Genomic DNA, 19,699 nt, shown 5'->3' with positions numbered 1-19,699 from the left:
GGTGCTTAACACATTCTCCTGCACTGTATATCGCTAACAGCCGAACTAGAAGATTAGGCAGCCAGACTTGATACGTACGGAAGTGGACGGCAGATGTCGACTTTTGAGGACAAACATGAGCTCAAAGGCAGCAGCCTCTCTCGCTAATCAACAACCAGGACAGAGTGATTTGTATCCCCAGCCAAGGGCCAGAAGCAGTGCCTGTATCTACAGACTGTAAAATATGTGTTAGGAAGGTCGAGACGGAGACACAGGGAACACGAGAGATTGACCAAGAAACCACTTCCAAAACCCCATTCGACTTGCCCCCCCCCCCCCCCCCCCCCCCCTTCCCCTCTACGCATCAACTCAAACCTTTCTTGACGTCTCGAGATCAATATTTCAGAATCAGAATATACCAGTTAAAAAATAACTGGAAAATTGGTTCGAGGATTCTGAGTGTGAAACAATATGCGCAATAGAAAAACGATGAATCTCTTTTAAACGAGCTTGGGAGCAAAAGTTAAGCCACAATAGGCACAAAAAAGTCTTTTGGCAAGCCCAAAATAGGTCGCTGCAGCTCACTAAAGCCAGCTTGATCTAGCCTTTTTAGCCGAGGGATTGTCTGTGCTCGCAACCTCTTCAACCAGCGATTATCAAAAATGGTCCGATGTGACCGTACCGAGCGTTGGCATCACAATGCTCCGCTGACGGAGCCACTCTTGCTTCCTACAAAAGGTGTAAAATCCGGAATACGTCACCAGAACTTTGCTAGCTCCAAGCGTGACCTGCTATTCAAGAATAACTTAAACAATGAAAAGAAAAGCGTGCCGGAGAACACATACAGGCGGGCGTACTTGGGGGCTATCCACTTCGTTTCTTGTTAGCATTTGGAGACTGCGTTTTGCTCGTACCTCCTTTCCTGTCTGTGTTCAGTCGTTTGGCTCCAAGTTTGCAATCGGTTCAGCTTTGCCTTAAAGTCTCACGATCCATAGTTCCGTAGATTGCTCCCGTAAAAAATTTGTTTCAAGGTTCAAGAATGTATTTGAGAGAGTTATTATAATGTAGTAATATAATTAAGATTAGTTGTAAATTTTCTAAAATATGTGTTTGCAAGATACAAATATACTACCAAAAGTATTTCAAATACAGTATTCTAAGTAGAGTATTAAAGACAGGGGCAAGTCTGCTCATAATGCTCTGCTATGAAAAAAAAAAAAAAAAAAAACTTTAGTAGAGAAAGTACTTTATGATGCAGGTATTTAGTAACTTATGGATAAATGCTTTTGCCGAGTATCTTGTTCAACACTGTAAAATAGAGACAGTAACCGGCAGTTGACGCCATCTATTCGCCTATATACGGTTGCCACTTTTCTCACTTTAAGTTACCGAAACTTGCTTGTTAATTTTGGATGAGATAACAGTTAGTTCTGTAACCTTGCCATATGTTCCGTACCACTAGTGGTGCCTTTGGGTGGAGAATAGGCGTTTGGCGATGCGTAGCATGATTTTGCGATGAAGAAACACAAAATCATTTTTGGAAACACCCCAGATGCCATTTACACCGCAATATATCGCGCCGCTCCAACCGCACACACGGTCAGCACGTCGCCCTTTCTTTATGTTTCCAGAGGGCGGTTGAGCAAGCGCTTTTGAAACAAGTGTAAAATTATCGCCGATTAAAAAAACTATTTTTTTTTGACCAGCTTCTTTATTTCTATTATTCACCCACCCCTTCCTCCTCAAATTCTTTTCTAGATATGTTTGTTCCTGAAGATAATTTTTTTAACAAGGTTGACAACGTATTCAACGGACGGGAGCATAAAAAGTCGGGCGAAAATGAAGTGCCAGCGGATGGCTAGAATATCAGAGAAACGTACAACCTAAATAGGTTAAGTGCTGGTCAAAGTTCAGCAACGCCGTCAAACTGGTTGATGAGCAGGTAAAAAAAGTTTTCGCGAAATAATTCCGAAATATATCTAGAGCTACCGCGTAGAAGTTTCACTGAGCACATATGCTGTAGAAATTCTGTCGCCTAACAAACAACAAGCATTTCCAAAAAAAAACAAAAAAACACTGGTCATGCAACGGTACAACGGGGCATACGATTGTGCAGGGTAAGGTTTTGTTTTGTTTGACTGCGTTCAATTTGTTTTGTTTTCTGTTTTCTGCAACAGTGGGAGATGCAGAACTATTACGTAGTGCAGAAATGCGCCGAAGAGGTCAGCCAGAACGTCTCGGGACCAATGCGGGCGCAACTGATGGCCGAGTACGAGAGATTCCTCAATAACGCCACAATTGACAAGGTGATGAACGCCTAACTGGTTTAATTACTTAGAATGAAGTGAGAGCTCGGTCACAAATTCAATGGCAATAGCATCAGCAACGAAAAGCGAAACACATTTTTCCGATTGCCAAGGTCTATTACGCATCGGCAAAAACTCAAACTCCCCTCCTCTTTTCGCATCAACGCCAGCGACTAGGATTAATTTCAAGCGTTTTGTGAGCATGATTTGGGATGCAAAAAGTTATAAAACGTTTTCTGGGATTATTTATGAACAAAATAACGCGAGGGAACAAAAAATTGCGTCAACGGCTAGAAAACGAACGCCATTTTTGTTTGTTGCAGATTTCAGAAATTTTTTTCCTAGCAATTGAAACAGATATCCTCAACTTCTGAAAACCTGGCATCCGTTCTCAATTGGTAGCACTAGATTTAGCTGACTTCTGGGCGTTAGGTATTTTTATTCTTGTGACATAATTGACGCAATCTGTTTTTCCCGGCCGACAGCCTGTAGTGTATATGAGAGCACTGAGCTCTAAATGACTGAGACAATTCATCCGTCAAACCATTATTCGAGTTTAAGAAATCTCCTGCAGGGGATGAATCTTTTAGACACTGTGAAATCTGCTGCTTTTACGTTATGCATTTACTGAGAGTTCAGAAGGCCAGCAGCGTATCTTAAAAAATAATAATTTCGCAAAAGATGCATATACAACATTAAACAGCGAGCCCGTTCTAAAATAATTTTTTTTTCTAAGAAATAACCACGACTCCGGTTCTGCATAATGATGTAGTGCGCCCCAGTGTCACTCGTAAAGACACATGCTCACGCGTTTGCTTTCTTAAAAAGGCCATGAAACGACATCATGTTGGAATGTTCATGACTTCACCGAGGCGAACTGGTCCAAGTATACTCGCACGGACCGTCACTGATTCAGAAGCATCTTGGTCACGGTGAAATTTCGGGGATAAAAGGGGACTATTTCTTTCAGTCTTGCCTTCGCAAAGCTTGATGACGCAATTATGGGGTCTAAACCATCCGCCTGACGAGAGTCTAGCGCGGTTCATGAATTGGACACAAGAACTGCGTGGGGACTCGACTTCGGCTCGTAACAGTCCATGCCTCGGCGGACACTTGGGTAGTGGCTCGTGTCCAACCACTGCGGCGAAAAGAATAGCCGAATTCTAAAAATGCCTGTAGCTCTGCGCACATTTCCTACTTCGCCGACCGCAGCGCGTGGCTATGATTAGCGTTGGCGGCATAGGATAGGCACCAGTCACGTGAACGTTTGTTCTGGCTCCAAGTTCAGGGGATGAACGGTGCTTATAGTTCTCGAATTTATTTGCCGACGGCCGTTGCTTAAACGAAGGTGAGTTCATTCGGTTATTATCGGTGGGGAGTCCGTCTGAGTAGTATTTAGTGAAAGAAGAAACATTGTTTCTGGCGGATAGACAAAACGCCGAAATTTACATGTTGATATACTCCCGCGCCTCTGGTCACGCTCACACGAGCACACGTTCATGCAAGTGGGTGCAGGCGTTTGCTAGATGTCGCGTGTCAGAAAACCTTAGTTGTACTATTGGCCGGTTGAATAAACCACATTAAATATTATCGCATTTTACATTTCAATATATGTTTTTGACATGTATTTACTTATTTTCAGATAATGGCATGCCATGCGCGCCGACTTTTTCCGGAAGTTAAAAAGGCAAGCATTTTTAGTAGATGCTCCGAAGTCTGGTCTTAGCGAATGACTGATATAACCGATGATTGAGTGACGGCACGGCAGGCACGCGAGAGATGGGGAGGGCGGGGGGGGGGGGGGGGGGGGGGGGGAGGGAGGTCTTGGCAGGCCACCGCCCCGGGTGCCGCTGACCCTAGTGACGCCACTGCATACACACACGCCAGTAGGGCTGGGCATCCATTACAAGTTTGAACCCGATTAATTGCCACTCTCTAAACGATTCATTATTAAATTAATCGGTCTAATTTATTTCAAGCGCATGATATAAAGAAGCCAAATTAATATATTTTGTTTTGCCTTTGCCTTATATTTGAAAAACAGCGCAATGTACAACTTTGATAAAGAATTAATCTCAATATATAGTTAAGAATAGTTCTAAAGGCGCTCATTTTCGCAGATTAGTTCAGCCGCATTAGGCAGAGGCTCCTTGATAATCTCCAGCAAGAGCGACTTCACTTGATTGTTCACAATAGTCTCTGCTGCGCAAAATGAACGCTCGAATGGCGTTGAAGTGGCCGGGACACGTGTAATCTTCTGCACTTTTCTGGAGTTACAAATCTCGCCCTTAAAGCTGATTTTACTCTAAGATTTGACGTAAAGTTTGCCCTTCATACACGTGTACTTGTCCAAGTCTGCGTGCTCAAAGCGTTTAATTTTTACTTTCCTTTGGTTTGTCAAACTTTTACTAATTAACCGATGGGGGAAAAAAAACTGATCGCCATTGAAGCAATAAACGATTATTGGGTAAGCTAATCGATCATTTGCCCAGCCCTATGCACCAGTAAAACTAAAGGTGTTGTAGAGCATAGTGGATTCACAAAAAAGTCAGCCCATGTACGACATGTACATACATTCACACTGCGCGACACTGATAACGAGCACAAATCATCGCCGTTTTCTTCCAGTATTGAAGGACGCAGGAAAACCATGGTTGTGGAAAGTGCCCAATTTGGGTATTAAACTATATGATAATTTGTGATGCCCACCAGTACTATATTGAAGTAGAATGCGAGAAAAATACGCGGAAGTTGTTTTCGCGCTAACACTTGCACAGTGTACACACATACGTAGCCTTTAAATCACAAAGGTAAGGGTGAGTTATTTAACATTTCGTTCCTTCATCCACCCTGGGCCCCTTTGCTCGTCAGCATGGTTAAATTTAACGGCGGTAGAAAGTGAACCCCATTTTCCTAGGAGGGGAAATTTCAGGTCACGTAACCGGCAGAGTAGGGAAGGAAGAGAAACATAACGGTGCTCCTCCCAGGTAGGGTAGAATGAATGGTGCAGGAGGCTCTCGCTTTGCCTTACCTCACTAAAATCGCGAAGTATAAGCAACGATCTCGTCTAAGTTTTAAGATCATATTTTCATTCTGGCCATTCTTATGCCCCGAGGAACGCGCTAATTGTCGACATGGCAACACCTTTGAAATCTGGATTGTCTTGACTCGATCAGCCGAGCATCGATGGCAGGCAGAAGCAGACCATGTACCAATGTTCACTGGAACCAAAGTACGAGATTTTCATTTCGTGAAGAAGGTTTAAAGCAGAAGAAGTTCTCGAGAACAAAAGATCCTTGTTTTTCGGCCCGGTTAAATAAACTATGCATCAGAGACAACTTGAACTTCGTGAGAACGCGACGTATAGAACTTGGGATAGAACGCGAAAGTTTGAGAGCATAACGTAACTTGGATAAAAATATAATTGAGAACAATTAAATTTCTTTATGAGCCTAATATTGGAAATATTGGCTAATATTGGGAGTCCATCTGAGCCTAATATTGGAAAAACAGAACTCGACATTGTGGACGCTTGTGGACCTTATATCAGTAAAAGGCACTTCTCAGCAAGAAAGATTATATTGTTCATTATCGTGCTAACAAGTTCCTTTTTCTTCGTTGAAATAGAGGCTACAGGCGCCCACAATGTAATTTCTCCTTTTGACATTAGGATTGGTTGGACATCGGCTGATAGAGACATTTCATTTTTCTCAATTTGATTTAATACTAGGTAGCGTTATGTTGTTAAACTTTCGTAATCTATCGCAACCGCTATCGCCACATTCTCATGGAGTTTGAGCTTTCTGCTATACATAGTTGATTTATACGGGCCAAAAAACACGGTTAATTTTTCTCCAGAACTCTCAGTACAATTCTTACATGCTAACGTTTCTAGCACTGAACTTCGTCGTCCTCTTCCATACTGGGAAGGAAATTTCAACGACGCTTGTCTCGACTTCAGACAGCCATACTAACCGAACATTTAATAATTCGCCAAACACGAATTGATAGAAGATATGCGTAAAGACCCTCGATCTGTTTGAGTTTGTCTTGCAAGTAGCGTCAAATGCGCCAGTGCCCGAGGCCTGTGCCTCAAGCGGCCCTTGGAAGCAAATGGCGGCGTAGCACTGAATTGGGCGGCACTTGGAAGCGAATGGCGGCGGAACACACGCTCGGGGCACGCGTCTTGCGCGTTTCCACAACAATGGTTGGCGGTACTTGAAAGCGTGAAAGAGAGAGAGAGAATGACGTTTTAATAGTAAGCGGTTAGCCTAACATTGATCTGTTGGCTTTGTTGCTCACATACAACCTGACTCATACATATTCACTTCACACATATTGTTCTAAAGCGGCACTTATGTGCGCTCCAAAGCACGCAATCACATCGAGAGCATCGTTCGGTTAAGAAGATATGGTCACAAACGTGTAAGCAGAGTCGTCGATTTTAAGAAGTCGAGTAGAAAGCGCTGCGTCTTTTCACGGTGTGATCGTGAACCGCTAGGAAAAGTCAGGTCATCTGCTGTTGCATGTGCCACGCCGATCGCCCGGAGACGCTGGAAAAGCGTATAATTTTATGGACGGACTTTACATGATGATGATGATGATACGGCTGTTTCCTTTAGATTGGGCGGGCTTGAACAATATTCATGCCCAAGCCTGGAGCATCTGCGTGTTATTGCCCCCTGAGGTAGATCTTTTTCCACCAGTCCTTTATTCGTCTCTTTGTTGCCTCGATAGACGGCCTATGCGGGCCACTGGAGGGCGTAGTCTCGTTCGAGACAGGCCTGTCCGCTGGTGCGGCTGGGGTAACCTCAAGTGTTTGCTGTCCATCTCTAGAAACCGTGAAGCCCAATACTTCGGCAAGCTCCAGGGGACTTTGAAAGTCTCAGTGTGCGCTGTACGCTGTGCGAAATGCACAGCGCCATCTAGTAGGACTCCGAAGAACATGCTCCGTCTTATCAGCATGGCTTCGTCACTGGGAAAGGCCAGGGCGCGAAAGCATAGTTCTAAAGGATCCTCCGCTCGTGCAAGAAATCGAGTAAGAAAGCGCGTTCGAAAACCACGCTCCCGCTGCCGTACGTTTGCCGGCACTCAAAGACAAATTTTGAGCTGAAGTGTACATCCGCCATGTTGGTTGCGGCGAGAAACCAACGACCGGCTGGGCGACGAGCAAGTACAAGCGCAACAAAAACATAAAATATTACTAACCCTTAGTTCGAAGGTGAGGGTGAGGATCGACGATGGTGAGCAGACTGCCACGATTGTTACCGACAACGCTACGAAATTGGCGAACAGCAGAGGAGTCTTGACAAAACAAAGAAGGCAGCGCACAGAGTGTTGCCAGACGTCCAAAAAATTTCACATATAGTCTATTTGGCTTTACCTTACCCAATATTTCTACCATAAGCGACAAAAAGTGTTTCTTAAGCTCAAAGTTATACCGCTCTGCGTCGCGGAAGCCTGACACCGCGCGTACACGGGTCTCACTTGTACATAAAGTGTTCGGCGAAAACCACTTATATTCTCAAAAACCAATAAATGAGTGAAGTTGCCACCCCATAATAAAACACAAAGCTAACGCACATTCAGTCCTCGTCAAACGTGACTGGGTACTTACACCTAATTGGGAAGGGCAGTTAACCTTGGCCGCGGTTAAAGTTGACCGCGACTGATGAGCAAACCGGCCGTATAAGTCAAAATATTGAAGTTATGTGTGAATACTAGATTAAACTCACTTTTGAAAACAAAACTCTCTTACAAATATATGCACGTTTATTATTTGCTATTTCGGCAGTGCAGCATCCAACTTTTTTCTGCGCGCACCGTGTAGTGTTCGCACGAAAACACTGGACTCGTTTCTTCAAACACACAGTGACGCTATCGTCGTTTTTCGAGTGGCTGGATCAGCCATGACAGCTTGACTAGTTGTTGATATTACGAGTTTCTCTGCACTTCAAATTTAGCGCTGGCCCAAATGTTCATGTCAAGTCTATTTTTATTAAGACCGGTGACTGACAGTTTCAAACTCTTTCTTTTTAGGATACTAACGGAAATACTGTGGTTGACTGCAAACTCCCGGCATTGGGCGGCCACATCAGCAAGCGGATTTATGATACTCAAGCTTTGCGCATGCGCAATGCAGTCACACGCATGGTACGTCTACAAGGCTTGCCCCAATGAAGCCCCTCTCTTTCTCAAGCCTTCAGGCTGGTCATGGCCTCCGAGATTTTTGGCGAGCAAAGCTCTCCTACGGCTTTTAAAAACGCTCGTTTGCCCAGCAGAAGGAGCGTGTAGCACAGCTTCTACAGAGCTCTGCAACGCAGTACTGATACAGAGCCGGCATCACTATATATTCTGTTTAATAGTATCTGCATGCGATATTGGCGACGTGAGCGATCGAAGCCTACAGAGCTCTGCAGCGTGTGATCGGCCTTCCACGATTGGCCGAATGCTGACTATGATCTCAGCAAAGGATTTTCCATCGGCGGAAATAAGAATATTTTAATAATTTGAATTTTGACGGTATTGGCACCGTTGCCTTCAGAGCGCCATGATTTTAAGCTTCCACCATGCTCATTACAGACACCATTAAACTTGTTGCTCGCAATGTAATGACGTCAAGAGAGGTAATCATAAAAGGGTCCCACCAAAACACCAAAACCATAGAGGGGCACCACTAAAAAACCAAAATCAAGTCTCGACGCGAGCGCGTTCAGACTTGATTTAAGTGCTGCTCAGCCTGTGCGCTGGATCTGGCAGTGATTCCGCTCACCCAGCTTTTGCTAATACACGGCTTCTAGCAAACCGGCCCCCGATACTAGCTCCTTTATTTTATACTCCGCTTCATACTATTAAAGCTGCTGGCGCTTGCATGGTGTGTGATCTAGCAGATAAATTGCACGCGTTCTCGCGCACATGAAACTATAGATGAAGCCATGCGGTCGCGCCAGCAGCTTTGCACCGGTGCAGAAAAATGGAGGGCAGTGTACTTCCGGTATGTGTATTGAGATACGACCGGAAGTGCACCGCCAACGCACTTTTCTGTACCGGTGCAGGAGCAGCGTCGAACGGTTACCCATAAGATACAGGATAGCTTGTACAAGCCCTGGTACGATGCAAGGACCGGGCGGACTTTTTCGGTTGCGCTCCAGTCCCTAGCTGTGTTTGGAGATTCGTGTTTGTCTTTTGTCCCCCTTGTTCCCCTTCTCCGGGGATTATTTTCGTCATTCTTGTCCAGCTCGCTTGCACCTTTGCATTTAATGGCGCTATGATCATTCTGGGAACAACGTGTCACTTCGGAAACCCTTTCTCTTGCGCGAGCGACTGCACCTGGGTTGAGCACAGAGTCTTGAGATATCCTAAACGATGCACTCAATTTCGTCATTTCTTTCTGCTGACGCCCACTTTCAATGGGTAGCAGCGCTGTTGTATTATTGTCTCAATCTGTTTGAGCATACGCCATATCTGTTCGCTCGGTTTCTGAATTTTGGTTTGTTGAATCTATAAACGGTAATCGAGTTTCAAGGCATGAAATGCTTTCAACGCTACATTCCAATTCCAAAATTTTGTTCGTCCGTCTGTCCGTTTATTTTCCGCTAAATTTAACGGGGAAAGTGGCGTCACTTTACGTCAAGTGACTTAACGTGACTTATACGTAAGATAAGTTCGCCCACTAAATTTAGGGGGAAAATTCACGTCTTGGGACCTAGGCAGCAACCGAGTTTTCCCGCTAAATCTGTCAGAGAAAATTGACATCACGTGACCTGACGTCAAGTGACGTATAAAACTATTCATTTTCTCCGCTAAGTTTAGCGAGAAAATATACGTCACGTGACTCACCAATTCCCCATAATGCATTTCACGGATAATAAAACTGTGAAGGCAAAAGTCGCTGCCAATTTTTTCATAAGACACTTTGGTATTATATGATTAATTTTCAATAATGCTGTAATGAACAAATGAAATATGTATACATACATAGATATATATATTTCAGGTTGGTGAATGCATTCGCAGGCACTCCAGCGTGACAGAGGTGAGTGGAGTTTGGCATATTGAGGTGTAAATCATGTTGTTACATAGTTATTTGTTCCTGACCGAATGTACGTGGCAAACTAGCGTCATTATTTCTATATTATAACACACTAACTCAAATGGGGAACGGGCCCACGCCGTAGAACCGGGCTAATGCAAATAAATTAGTGTGGATATGATAAAAGTAAATTGTAGAAGTTGTTTTTCTTTAAATTACGTTCGGGTACGACTCGTACTTGTGCTGAAAGTACATCGTTATTCTTTGCATGCTGTTGTCTGTTTGTATTACCACTGCCGTGTAACTGGAGGTACCCTGCGAATCGAATGCCAGTCGAATTAGTGGAGTCACTTGGTATAGTTTATTTACAAACGGCACATTTCCCAGTTCGCAAAAATTCCAAAAACCACAGCACTTTCACGACGTCCATATCGTGCACTTTTGGTGCGGATTCATTAGCGAATCACTCGAGCAATCCCAGAAAGTCGGGAACCTGAACGAATTTTGAAGCGGTACGTTGACGCGCAAGCTGCCGATATTGAAAGCAGATTCATCCATTACCTCTTTTTCTCTTTTCGAGTCCATCGTCTCGCAAAGGCCTTTTGCATACAGAATAAAAAAGAGCTGCTTGACCGTGATGTTTAGACCCGTGAGCAGTCCGTAGTCTTCAATGTTCACCTTGTTCACCTTTTTCAGGAATAGCTTAAAAGCAGGCAGAATGGCCATGCTGTCCAGTATGCTGAGCTCAGCAGTGATCTGCGTTCTAAGTTTCTCGTTATTTTTAGTGTTTCCGTAGTGCTTCTGGAGGCACTTCAGTACGTCGTGGTAGCCCAGTTCAGTGTCGAGCGACCACTTGACTTTGTCAGACGGGATGTTGTGATGATGAATTCCCTTGAAGAGAACTCCGATTATCTTTGTCGCAACGCGCGGCACTTGAAGCAGCATAGACTCGCTGTCAATCATGTATGACGGGTCAAACATGGCCATCGGAATGAAGATGCTGTCAGACTCCTGATCGAACACCGGATCGGTATCGAAGACAGACCCTTTCCATTCCGTTTCTTCGTAAGACCTGCGCAATTTTATTTTGGAAAGCTTTCTCGTCATCAGCTGCTTCGCTAATGACTTGTACATGTTGATGATGCTCCCTGATTCGAAGTCGGGTATGAATTCAACCGCGGAACGCTTGCGATTAGACCTCGCCCAAAACTTATGGAAAACCTCAAGCTTTAACCTGGACAGTTTGTCTTTCAGCATTACCTTATCCTCAATGCTCATCCATGGAGCGGTGTTAATGTTTAAAACGAAGCTGGCTTGAATCTCGTTCAGTAATAACCATACCTTGTCCTTGTTAGCGAGTCTCCGGTGTGTTTGGGCATAAGTCATCAGGAACACTGTCGGAGCCACCCGTTCAAACATTCGTAGGCAACGGCGCCATCGCGGCCATTGGGAACGGTGGATTCCAGTGATTTCCTTCATTTGAATAGCTGCAAGTTGGACGGCTTGATCTGGAAGCAGTGGCGAGATGTGAAGCAGTGCTCGGAAACCCAAGTAATTTAGCATATCGGCGCCCTTACTGACGTGCAACACACTCCTGAGCTCCTTCAGGTAAACCTCCGATTTGACGAGGACATTCAGTTTACTGTGCACAACCGTAATATTGTTGAACAGAAGAGTAAGTAACTGAATCATGTTGCTGTGATGTTTTAGCTGCACCACTGTGAACTTGTTAGCACTGAAGATCTCGTTTCCTCGGTTCACCGATATCTCGGCAAGTCTAGAGGCAAAATCTCGAACCTTCTTGGCAATCTCAACGTATTTTCCACTTGTGAAAATTTTAAAACACGTCGAAATGGCCATGCTGTACCACTCTGGCAGCTGACTGTTTTTAGTGCCGTATTGACCAATCAGGAGGCTTGGTTCGCCCAGCGATATGATGTACTTATCGTCTGAGTCAGGGTCGGCGTCAACACTCACAGAGACAAGCGTGGCGAGTCCCAGTTGTCGAAGAAGTGAACTTGCCGCTCTCCAGACGTCTGCCAATGTCTTTGTGTCCTTCTGAAAGGGCCATCCTCGGAGCCCCAGGTCACCCATGAAGTCAAGGAGTGTCGACGTGTGGTCTTCCGAGAAAGGTTTGTTAACACAGGTGTTAATGAGTGCCTCGGTCTTGAGCATCTGGCTCTTGGGCTTCTCTTCATTTGTAAAAGCCTGGTAGATATCTTCTTCAACTCTTCGAACTAATAATGTGTCTATTGAAGAACCAATTTCGGGATGTAAATTCTTCCAGTGCCCACAGACAAAATCATAAAAATTAGTACAGGGCTTGACACTCCAGTCCAGGTAACTGATGAGGTAAACGGACTCCCGTTCGCAAACTTTGGTTTCACAAAATTTACCACTTTTGTTGCTCAGTGTTACCCGTGTTCTCGTGCGTCGTTTCGTGGCAGACTCTGCGGTGTAAAGTGTTGCTTTCTTGGATGTTACAAAAGCATGCTGCACTACTCTTGTTAACATTTTGGGAGGCTGTGACTTGGCAATGTATATGTTCTGCGTAGCTTTCACGCCTTTAACCCTCCCGGGCGAGGACTGAGGTCCTGTGTGTTCGTCGACGTGTTCAGCCTCGTAGATTCGCTTGCCTTCCCACACCGCCACTTTTTTGCGACTTCGCGTTTCTTCGACAGTTGTCTTCCCGAGATCGTCGTCGTCAGTAAAGGGCTCCGGCTTCTTGGCGTCCGTTGCGGTGCGGGTGACCAGGTCTCTTACGACGTGCTCGGTGGCTATTTCAGAGCCAGGCTTCGTGCTTCTAGTGTAGTGATACACGTTAAAAGCTGCGTGGTAGATGGCGGAAGGTTGAAACTGATCCATAGGGGCTGCCTTCAGTGTGGACGCTTTGTGCGAAAATGCACCATACGTGTAAAAGGCGGCCACGGCAGTGGTGGAGAACAAAACAAGAGCTGAAGCCGCGAAAGTTGCTCTTGTCACGATAGAAGGATTTTTTGTGTGTGATACTGATGAAAGAATCGACTCTTTTGAGCCGCCGTCCATTCTATCTGACTTGTAAAGTTCGCTAGTCTCCCACGGCCGGAGCGGGTCTGCGTAACTCTCACTTTCAATTTTCTCACTGCAGTGGGTAGAGTATCCCGTAGTAGATGGGGCCGAGAACGCATTCGTTACGTCACTCCTGTGAACAGCACTTTGTGATGCCTCTTCCGCAAGTATGTGGGTCTCGTAAGGCCTGATACCTTGCTCTGTAAGTCGCTGACCAATCAGGTTACGGATGTATTGGAGACGGTGTGCGGTCGTCACAGGCTCCGACGAAGCAGTGGAGATTTGATCGGAGCTCCCGGTGAAACTGGTGCCATTTTGATACTGCGGAATCTGGGCCAGTGGCACATGATGATAGGATGTAGCCGTGCTCTCGCTGGTTTCTGAAGTTGTCGACTCTGCCGCGGTGTGAGTGCAAGATGTGGTTCGGCGGCGATCAGCATGACTAGCCCGCATACCTTATGACCTTGGGCATCTGGTAGCGGCCGATGGTCTGCCGCAGATGGTGTTTGGTTGCTGTGGTAATTCTCCTGGTTATGTCGGCTGTGGCATGCTTTTTTTGGACCACTCAAACGTGCCCACTGGGCGCACCTCTAGATTTCCGCCGTTCTTCTTCTTTGGTTTCTTCTATTTCGCTTCTAATGTTCGAATATCACTGCATTAAAAGTATTTCGTCTGACATAATATTTCAATATTCTTTTTGTGTGAAGTGAGCTTATTCTTTCACTTCCTCCATCATTTTTTTATCCCGCGCCCGCACAAATAGAACGTATGTGATGTCGTGTTAAACAACTTCCTGCGCGCGAGACCCATATAGGGAGTATTCACTGGCGGCCATATCCGTGTGCGCTGCTGCTGAGCGCGAGCTGACGGCGAGCTTCCGCAGTCCTTCTGGAGCGTGCATTTAGCACCATCAAGGTTGCCGGTATTAGCGGGCTATTAATGTGAGCTCGTTCTGAGCATGCGTTCTACACATCACCCTCAAATACAGCGTCCAGTGAATACCTCCACGTAGAACCACGGCCGGACTGGAAGCGCGCGCTCTCTTTCTGGGGCGCAACAACCTCACCCCACTTCACCCCACTCGGAGAGTCCCTTCGAGCTGACTTGCGCTGGTGTTCGAGCTTCGTAGGTTGTTGTTTTGGCAACGGTTTATTTAACTTCGCTTCGATTTAAGTAACTCTACCGACAGGCAGTGTCGTCAGCAAACTGCGTTCCCCTGTGACGAAAAATCAGCTGGATATGTGCACAAGCCCTGGAGCAAGCACTTTAGGCTGTAATATGCACTGTGCGAAAATTGTATAGACTACTACACCCTCGTCTAGAGCAGCTGACTGACTTCATGTGCGGCCTATGAAACAATGAAGCAGACCACGGCAATAGATAGATTGGGCCGGCTTACATTTCACGAGAGTGTGCTAATTATTTATCATTTAAACTTCCTCCACGTAGGAGGGGTCAGTCTCCTCCTGTTCTTGGGTTGCAACGGAAGTCCTGGAGGTAAAGACGAGTATAGCTTTTCCGCAATTGCATTTGCTGTCTTTACTTACTACTTTTTACTCCCGAATCTCTCGGAGATGTGCGTCAAATGTTCACCATCTTGGGTTCACCAGAAGCGCGTTAGACAGTGGCTGAGGGTCTAAACGTAACAATCAGGTGTCAAAGGCTATAAAAATCTCGGCCGCATGTTGCGACAGCGCTGTGATACATTGTCAGACGCGCTCTCTGCAAGCGGTAAAGTATAGCCCAGGGGTTAAAGTCCCTTGATAAAAGCGTTTTTCACAAGTACCGCCAACCATTGTTGTGGAAGCGCTCGAGAAACGTGCCATGAGCGGGTGCTCCGCCGCCATTCGCTTCCAAGGCCCGCTCATTTCAGTGCTGCGCCGCCATTTGCTTCCAAGGGCCGCTCGAGACATGGGCCTCGTGGACTCGCGCATTTGACGCTACTTGCAAGGCAAGCGCGAACACATCGAGGGGCTTTACCAGTATAAACGGCTCTGCCAGGGGTGAGGTGACAGCGCCCCCCGCGAATTGCAGCGGGAAGTGGCGATTGCCCCAATTGCTAAGGTCGTAAGAAGAGAACAGAGCGCGCGCTTCCAGTCCGGCCGTGTAAGAACACTGCACTTCTTCATTCCTTTTTTTTTTATCTTTGGTATTTGTGGCATCTAAATATTTGCAATATTAGGGCTTTTCACTACTACGAAAAGTTTCAGAATATCTGACAATTAAGAATGACTTTCAATTTCGATGTGGAACTGATCCTTGGGTGATCTTCTTCTTTGTATACGTCAACAAATCAAAAAGAAGAATAACTAGAGTTTTTACAAAAGTTAAATATCAACCGCTTATATAAAGTGGAAACGTGTAACAATTCAATTTTCTTGGAATCATTAGATTTAGCGTCAGCTATTTGCGCTACGATGTTGAGGCCAGTGTATACCTTACATAGTACTGTAGCCCCGAACTGCTGCGAGAGCACATGAGCTCTAAGAAATGTCTGCGCTTCTACTTACGCAAAAGAACACTCAAAGAACCAATCTCTGAGATCTATGAAATCAGCTCAGCGAACGATGAGGCGGAGCATCCGCTCAGACGTAAAAATGAAGTGTGCGCTGTGGCATTACGAAATGCAAAACGTCATGCTAGCAATGCGTAATGCCACAACGCAAACTTAATTTTGAGGTCTAAACGGATGTTTCGCCTCATCATTGGCTGAGCTGACTTTGTCGATCGCAGAGACTGGCTCTTTGAGTGTTTTGTGGCCAAGTAAAAACGCAGACATTTCTTAGGACGTGGCTTCTTTTCCCATTCGCACAAATTGATGCAAGTAGTTCTGATAATGTTGAAGCACTGCGGAAGCTACTCTAGCTTAAACAACGCAGCACAAAATAGTTGAAGCCGAGTGTATACTTCATTTCCCCGTAATTCCGAGCGAAGACGATGCCGCGAAAAAGAGTGCAACGCTTTGAGCGGGCTCGCTATGCACGCGTGCTCGTGAAGTGAAAGCGCCGTTCACCCCAACACGATCACGTTGGTTGGGGTGACTTTAGAGCCAAGAAATAAGCTACGCTTCAGGATAACGACACTTCAGTCGTGTTGGTGATCATAATCGTGGTTCTAAGTTTAAGCTTTATATAATGTCACGGGAAATGTCTTTCCTCTCTTTAAACACTTCAAAAACACGCCAGATTGAGCCGCCATTGCCGGCCTTTTCTTGTCTCACCGAGATGCTGAGCCACTGAGGCGGGCGTTGACGAGCCATCAGAAAGTCCCAAGCTAGGGAGAAGGACACAGTAGCACCTGAAGTGGCTGAAACCTGCCCTGCTGTGGCATTCTTAAAGAGAAGTGAGCAGAAAACAAAAACTGAAAGTCGGTTATGGCGGCGCCCATGCACAGCTTCCTGAAAGTGTCCCTAGAGGGTGTTCACTGGCGGCCATAGTTGTGTGTGCGACTGCTGAGCGCGTACTGCCGGCAAGATTCCACAGTTATTTTGCAACTGGCTTTCGGCACCATCAAGATTATCGGTCTTGATGACGTACAAATTTGAGCTCGTTCTGGGCTCTGGGCTCTAAACATAGCTCTCAAATATGGCATCCAGTAAAGAGCCCGCATACCACTGGCTGTTTCCCGGCTGGTGCTCCATAAGGAAAAACAGGTGCAGCATGCGAGTGAAGGTGACTTTGGCTCACAACCGGTATGTGCTTTGGCAGGATTGCAACTGCACGTGATTGCTCGCACTACACTCCGTTCGCCCTTAAGCTAAGGCTAGAAGCGCCGCCTTCAGCGCGAGCTTTCTGCTCTTGCAAACACAAGTATGAACGTGCAGGGCCGTACAACCCATAGAGTTATTATAATGTACGCTAGAGGTTCAACTGGCGCTAGTGTCTATGCGACTTCCGTGACGCAAATTGAAGCAGACAGCAACCAGTCTACATTTGCGGTGCTCCTGTGCATTCCTATGGGAAAACGCGCGTGCATTTTGTCTCTTCGCCGGAAAACAACACTGAACGTTTTGGTTATTTGGGTCGTACCGAATAGTATGTACCTTGATTAACATTCTAAAAGTGTAATTGATTTAGTCAGCGCACTTTTCGTCATCGGTGAGCGATGTTTAGCTTCGCTATATTTCAGTCCGAAACATGTATTCAGCAGCAGGTGTGTAAAAACAAGCGACGATTCGAAGCAAAATAACAACCGAAAGGAATATAGAGTAGTGTTCGAGGCTCGCCAGCGTCCCGGTGACGCTTATATATTGCTAATAAGCCAGTCCTCTCACTATATGAAGATGACCCCTTCGTGCATGAGCGGATAAAGACCTTCAAAACCTTAACAAAAAACGTGGACCGTAAAAAGTGTCTCTTCGTATTGTTTTATATACCGGGCACCTTTAAGCCTGCATGCAGAAACTTGTTCTCAAAGGTTTCGAGCGTGCGGGTGATATTTTAAACGTAGAACAAGCATCTTCGCGCAGAGCAGAAAGAATAAAGCGGTACTTACTTAAAATCGGAATAGATTACGTGGCCTTCAATTTATTTTGATCATGCACGCACTGGTAGTTACTGATCCAGTGTTACTGAGTAGTTCTTACCGTCTCTCTTGGCTTTCCAGATGTCCTTCGTTCGTTTGGCACGTATATACCCCATGCTGGAAAGCGCCGACGTCGTGTTCGTGCTAACAGTGTCCGACAGTGCACATAAATACACGTACGAAGCCGTTTTAGCACCGTTTTTAATGCAACGAATTTGAAAGAAAAACGCAGTAACTGACCAATTATTTTATCGGCGTGACTGAAAAATGTGCCAATGCGCTTAGTACGCACGAATTATTCGTGATATTTGCTCTTATAATCGAGCGCAGAGAGAAAATGCACTCGTTTTTTCCCATAGAAATGCATTACCGGAAGTCAATTTCGGACTGGTTGCTGTCTGCCTCAATTTGCGTCAGCACACTAGCGCCACTTGAACCTCTAGCGTACATTATAATAACTCTATGGTACAACCAAAGTACCGCGGGAGCCAGTGAGCTCGCGGTGAAGGCGGAGCTTCTAGTATTAGCTTAAGTGTAGCAGAGGAATGGCTGCGGCCTGAAGGCTACTTGCAATCCTGTGCATTTTTTACAGCGATAGCTGTTAGTGGGATACTTCGCGGGCTTCGTGCCGTCGATTGCGCTCCATATCCACGCGGGCCATTTTTGGCACACCGCCAAAAGATTCCACATTGATGTCACGCCACTCGCAAGGACCATAACATGACGCCGCGCATCACTTCGCATGTTACCTGTCGTGAGGTGACTCCATGACCTGCCATCACGTTGCACAAGTCACGTTGCACAGTGCCGCCGCACGACTTAATGACGTCAGGTTACACCGTGAGTCATATAATGTATGAAGTCACGTGACTCCGTGACGTCCCGTTACAATACGTCGTCATGTGACATCCATGATGGCTCGTACAAATATAAACATGAAACTGCTGATAATGGAAACATTAAAAAGAAAGCGTTTTCGCTAATTATGACAGAAAGGCTGTCGGGCCATAAAAACAATAAAGCTAGGAGGATGTTAAAGGAGTCCTGCGACAATGACCCTTGGAATAGTTTTCCTTTTACACGAGCTTACTAACACAAGTGGGAACCAAGTATGCTCGCACGCTATACCACTGACCAAGCAACTTTTTGTTCCGGTGCAATCTCAAGGACAGAAGCGAGCCCTTTCTTACAATCACCCCTTCGCAAAACTTGATGTAGCTGGTTGGTCGCAGTATCCCCCAAATGAGAATATTTGAATGGGGCCCATATATTGGACCCCAGCACTGTGTGAGCATTTGATTTGGGTTTGTGATAATCGATAGCTTGAAAAGCATTCGGGTAGTGGCCCGTGTCCGATTGGTGCCCGACAATAGCCCAACCATAAAAATGTCTGGAACTCAGCGCGTGTCCTGTGCCTTGCCAACCCCAGCGCGTGGCTATGAACTACATTGGCGGAATATAATCGGCTCCAGATTCCGTGACCGTTTCTTCTGGCAACGAGTTGAGAAAGTAAACTCTGCTCGTTCCTTTTAATTTTTTTGCAACTTCTACTGCGTGTGCTGAAAAATGAACGCGTGTTTTACGTCCAAGATTCGTTCTAAGCGGTATGTGCGCCAAGTACAAAAATCATTGCATCGTCCCTTTAGTACTGCAAAACAATGACGTCAAAATGCTCAATATCTTGAATGCGCCATTTAGGAAGTGTTTTTTAGTGACCACAAGGCGGTGTTAGTTTATGCACAATAGCATTTCATAAGACTTTCAGGCAGCCGCACGAACAAAAGGGAACGGTTCATGCATACACATGCAG

At 45.7% G+C, this 19,699-nt stretch overlaps 2 protein-coding genes across 2 annotated transcripts in view; one reads left to right on the top strand and one right to left on the bottom strand.

Moving 5' to 3' along the window:
- Nucleotides 1-2,225: 2,225 nt before the first annotated feature.
- Nucleotides 2,226-19,699, top strand: part of LOC121047710 — a 30,379-nt gene continuing 12,905 nt past the window's right edge. The window contains exons 1-4 of the mRNA XM_040503176.2: nt 2,226-2,285; nt 3,928-3,972; nt 8,325-8,438; nt 10,282-10,320. Of these exons, the coding sequence (XP_040359110.1) occupies nt 2,226-2,285; nt 3,928-3,972; nt 8,325-8,438; nt 10,282-10,320 (258 nt within the window). The remainder of the gene's footprint in view (nt 2,286-3,927; nt 3,973-8,324; nt 8,439-10,281; nt 10,321-19,699) is intronic.
- LOC8051772 (neprilysin-like) lies at nt 10,735-12,759 on the bottom strand. The gene has a single exon (XM_029986472.2). It carries the CDS (start codon nt 12,490-12,492, stop codon nt 10,735-10,737), a length of 1,758 nt encoding a protein of 585 aa, XP_029842332.2. The 5' UTR covers nt 12,493-12,759.

Source organism: Ixodes scapularis, unplaced genomic scaffold (assembly GCF_016920785.2).
Source record: "Ixodes scapularis isolate PalLabHiFi unplaced genomic scaffold, ASM1692078v2 PGA_scaffold2__306_contigs__length_199485367, whole genome shotgun sequence".
NCBI classification, from domain to species: domain Eukaryota; kingdom Metazoa; phylum Arthropoda; class Arachnida; order Ixodida; family Ixodidae; genus Ixodes; species Ixodes scapularis.
The sequence above is the reverse complement of the archived record's forward strand: the minus strand, read 5'-3'. Positions and strand labels throughout refer to the sequence as shown.

Bases quoted from the DNA above. Each gene is read 5' to 3' on its own strand.
- LOC8051772 (XM_029986472.2), bottom strand. From the start codon at position 12,492: ATGCTCAAGACCGAGGCACTCATTAACACCTGTGTTAACAAACCTTTC.